Consider the following 4,325-nt stretch of genomic DNA (forward strand, 5'->3'; position numbering starts at 1 on the left):
GTTGGCACCAATCACGGTACCCTACCATGGGGAAATTGGGAAATAATCCCAACGAATCGTAGGAATCTCCCGACTCGAAAGGCACTATCCGATGCAAATGCACGGGAAAATGCCGAAATGCCCGCTGTGCATGTGTCAAAGCGGGCCAATTGTGTGGCATCGAGTGCAAGTGTTCCCACTGCGCCAACCCATTCGTCCCCATGCATGCTGTACGTCGACATAAAACGATATATATATATTGTTTGTTTTGTCTGTATCGATTGAATATAGATTTATATATATATATATATTGTTTGTTTTGTCTGTATCCATTGAATATAGATTTATGTACAAATATATATATATATAAGTGTGGGAACCGTGTTGATCAGATATAATATGGCCTGAGAGCATTATATATATATATGACCTTGAACGTTGTACGCGTGCTCCTGCACCCATTGGCATTGATCTTGGACTTTGTATGGTATAGTGGGGCATTGATATTTCGAAAATCATGACGGACAAGTGCCTGATGCAGAATTTCAGCCGCATCAAAGACATGGACGAAGTGCTGGTGTCGCTGGTAGATTTGGAATGCCCATGCGGTGCACCTACGGTAGGTGTAACTTCCGTGCTCTATACTAGTAGTAGTGTATGGGTGCATTGCACCTACATATTTAGTGAAATGACTTGCACCTACATATTTGGCGAAGTGACATTATAGAGTCATTTCGCCAAATATGTAGCATTCAAGTCCATTTGATCTCATTGAAGCTTGTACAAACTATTTTGGACAAATATGAATATATATATATATATATATATATATATATATATATATATATATATGGATTTGAGGGACGAATATTTTATTTTTTTCTTCTAAATGATATCCTGTTGAGTTCTTTCATCCAAGACATTCTCCAGTTTCGAAGACTCGATGTTTGACAATACATACATACACCCATACAAAAGTCCAGTGGATAATATTATGTACAATACATACATACACCCATACAAAACTCCAGTGGATAATATTTTGTACAATACATACATACATACACCCATACAAAACTCCAGTGGATAATATGATGTACATGTCGACATAGGTACAAGTTCCAGTGTACACGACACTGCTGCACCCAACCAAAACCAACAATATCCACCACGACGACTCGGTCTATTTGTTTCCGATTTCGTGTTTGAAATGCCCAAATATATTTCATTATTCGTGGTGCACGGGCAAATTGTGGTGGAATAAACAACCGCGCAAGCATTGCGAGATTTGCAAACGGTGTGGCAGCCACCGAAACCAGCATTGCCCGGGTGGGTATATATTTTAAATATATTTTAAATGGATTTTAAATTCAAAACCACCCTAACCATACGATAGATTGCGGGCACTGCTACTTTGCCGGCGTAGCAAACAGCTTTGCTTGTCCTTGTAAACAAACCCCAGCAAGCGGAGGTGGGCTGCCGGCGGTACGATGTGTTATTGGATATAGTAATATTTTTTTAAAAATTAATATTTTGTAATAATTTTTTTTACCACTATCTATAGACCCTGCTTTAAAATACTTTATTTTAGGTTCTATAGCTATATTCAAGAGTGTTTGTATATCGTTGCAGGAATATATATATATATTATTATAAATTCCACGTTGGTTTCGAATATATTTATTTAAAATATTATTTGTTTGAAAAAATTCAAAGGTTTTGGTAGCCACAAATTAGAGTGTTTTGTACTGGCTTAATGTCCAGTGTCTCACGAATGAATGATTATATATACAAATTCGACGTTGAAGCAGAAATTCGAGGGTTTTGATTGGTCCGTTGATTCTGTGTTTTGATTGGTGGACAAACTGCCTACTATTCATCCTATCATTTGTTTACTGTAGTAGTGTTCATAACTGTTTGACACTTAGGTCCTGGGCGACGCGCCGTCAGACTTACGCAAGCCATCGCAGCACGAGCAGCAGCAACACCTGTCTCCTCCCGCCACCAGTCCATTGTTCCACGAAGAAAGCGACAAAGATAAGACCGAGCAGTGCCCCGTCCAATAAGACCGACCTTATTAAAACTGGCATAAGACCCAGCTTAAAACACAAACCACAAGACTAGAGCAAGAAACCCGACTGGCAGCGTTGAGCAGACTGGGGGTGCACACGGCCAAAGCCTCCAACTTATCCGCTGTGAACGCGTTATCTCGGAATGGCGAGCCTGGAAACGGGGCGCGGTAGTATTGGAGCACGCCGGCCTAGGAGCGTGCCACGTATTAGGCTTGAATAAAGTATGATGGCATCATCTACCATGTTGGCACTGGTGCTGATTTCGGCAGTGTACCCGTCAACGTATTGCGGTTGCCCACAGCGCCACAAGTCTTTGGGTTGCTACAGATACTACGATTCAAATCATGCGATACTTTCTGTATGGACTCGATCGATCCATGGCTAGTATTACTACTACTACTACTACTAGTACTAGCTAGTACTTGTAGTCGTACCATGCACGCTTTGAAGAAGTTTTCGCACACGCTGCGACAGAGTACCAAACTTCGACCGGCGTCGTCGCATCGGGGAAAGTTAAGCCAGCACATGTAGTTCCGAAAGGCGTCCTGACAGTCCTTGTTCTCGGTGTACCGCGGAACGATCTCGCCAAGACCCCCCCACTCGTCCACACCTGGACGACGACATGAGAATGAACATGAGAGGAACGGAATGTGGACCTGCGCTCTGCATCGCCACGTCAGCTTCATACAACTGCCGCTGGACAACGATCTTCTTGAACATCTGCGCGAGGAACAGATCCTTGGACTTGACGCTGTGGTTGTACCATAACGTTTGTGCGCGAGGCACGCACGTTGTGTATGGAAGGATGGGGCCGCAGAACGGCATGTACTGTAGGAAGTCAGATTGTTCCTTGCATTCCCCTGTGTCCGATCCGAAGATGCGGCAGCACCACGCGATCTGTGCTGTGGACATCCAGAGAAGCATCATGGACTTCATGATGATCCACATCGAAACGTCGCAATTCTAAAATCCAAATGTACAAAATGGTGAATATTTACGAAATTTTATCAAATTTATGCTCAATATGACCAATATTATCATTTTGATTGGTCATTAATCCACCAATCAAGTTGCCCACTTCTGATTTTTGAAAGCAGCAACAACATGAGGAACGAGCTGGCAACCTGGACGGCGCAATTGGCGGCGGCGCGAGAAGCTCTAAGCATCAGAGGACTCTCGCATGCTGCTTCCTTCGCATGCGAGCTGTATGCGTCCTTGCCCTTGTCTGTGCGGGAGAATGCGTCGTCGGTGCAGGTTCCATCAAGTCCTCGATCGATGCCCGTGTTCGACCTTTCTTGTAGGTGGATCATTCCGCGGCCCCGTCCGATGGACTGCTGTTGCTGGCGAAATCGTACATGGACTTGCAAGAATACGCTCGTGCGAGTCATGTTCTAGGTCAGAAGCAGGGGGCGCTGACCGACGTTGAATTCTTTGTCTTGCATTACGCTCGGTACCTCGTACGCACACATCCCGACAACTCTTTCTCGTTCGTCGCGTCAAAAACCATGTATATATGTATATGTGTATGCCCTCTAGGCAGGCGAACGACGCAAGGAACAGCTGAGCATGGAGATGAAGACGCACTCTGGTTGGATCATCTTGACCTTTGCAGCGAGCTTCCTCTTCACATATCATATACCATCGCATGTAGGAGCATCCCAGAAACAGACGACGTCGAATCCACACTTAAAGGACTTGCTTCGAGATTTGGCCGACGCCGATGCCAGCCCCAACCAACTCGATGCGTTTGGGTTGTACCTGTATGCTGTAGTGCTCAAACAAGCTGGATTTGAACACACGTACGTACGAGTGACTGCGTGGCACATTCAAAATGGACGTTATGTCCATGCGTCGTCGCGTGTATTTCGATCCATTTGTTTGAGAACCCACGTATATATATATATCTGTAGCACCGTCCACGCGCTGTACGTCCAGCTATTGCAGCGTTCATTGGCCTTGTTCCCGTGGAATTGGTCGGCATGGATGGAATTAGCGGCGACATCGAACGATGGCTCCTCGACGAATCATCAGGGGGTACGTCGTTTATATTGTGAATGTGTTTGTTTACATTTAAAACCTATTTCAAACACATTTAAAATACAACCACGGGAGAGAACCATGTGTGTTTGGCGTTTGTTTTCGTGGGTATAAACACGTTGTATTTGGTTTGTATATGGATCAGGTTAGAATAATATATATATATATATATTTGTATGTATATACATATATATATAAATATTTATGTATATTTGTATGTGTATATATATAAATATT

General features: G+C 43.6%; 3 protein-coding genes across 10 annotated transcripts in view; 2 read left to right on the top strand and 1 right to left on the bottom strand.

Moving 5' to 3' along the window:
* H257_17889 (hypothetical protein) overlaps positions 1–2,293 on the top strand; it is a 4,094-nt gene extending 1,801 nt beyond the window's left edge. For 3 of the 7 annotated variants that reach the window (XM_009846847.1, XM_009846848.1, XM_009846850.1), the window contains 5 exons: positions 63–209; positions 473–598; positions 1,092–1,308; positions 1,376–1,464; positions 1,908–2,285. In XM_009846847.1, coding sequence (XP_009845149.1) covers positions 63–209; positions 473–598; positions 1,092–1,308; positions 1,376–1,464; positions 1,908–2,045 — 717 coding nt within the window. In that variant the 3' untranslated portion in view covers positions 2,046–2,285. Of the gene's footprint in view, positions 1–62; positions 210–472; positions 599–1,091; positions 1,309–1,375; positions 1,465–1,907 lie in introns of all 7 variants that reach the window. The other 4 variants (XM_009846845.1, XM_009846846.1, XM_009846844.1 and 1 more) reach the window with 2 other exon arrangements.
* Positions 1,458–3,010, bottom strand: H257_17890 (hypothetical protein). Its single transcript, XM_009846851.1, has 4 exons — positions 2,708–3,010; positions 2,486–2,661; positions 2,292–2,372; positions 1,458–2,239 (listed from the first exon to the last, which is right to left on the bottom strand). Exons 1-4 carry the CDS (start codon positions 2,997–2,999, stop codon positions 2,057–2,059), a joined length of 732 nt encoding a protein of 243 aa, XP_009845153.1. The 5' UTR covers positions 3,000–3,010; the 3' UTR covers positions 1,458–2,056.
* A 137-nt stretch (positions 3,011–3,147) lies between these two features.
* The window catches only part of H257_17891, a 4,912-nt gene continuing 3,734 nt past the window's right edge, over positions 3,148–4,325 (top strand). Inside the window, exons 1-5 of one of the 2 annotated variants that reach the window (XM_009846852.1) lie at positions 3,148–3,305; positions 3,353–3,508; positions 3,588–3,639; positions 3,703–3,850; positions 3,962–4,085. In XM_009846852.1, coding sequence (XP_009845154.1) covers positions 3,156–3,305; positions 3,353–3,508; positions 3,588–3,639; positions 3,703–3,850; positions 3,962–4,085 — 630 coding nt within the window. In that variant the 5' untranslated portion in view covers positions 3,148–3,155. Of the gene's footprint in view, positions 3,306–3,352; positions 3,640–3,702; positions 3,851–3,961; positions 4,086–4,325 lie in introns of both variants that reach the window. The other variant, XM_009846853.1, reaches the window with a different exon arrangement.

This window comes from Aphanomyces astaci (assembly GCF_000520075.1).
Source record: "Aphanomyces astaci strain APO3 unplaced genomic scaffold supercont1.126, whole genome shotgun sequence".
Classification (NCBI taxonomy): Eukaryota; Oomycota; class Saprolegniomycetes; order Saprolegniales; family Verrucalvaceae; genus Aphanomyces; species Aphanomyces astaci.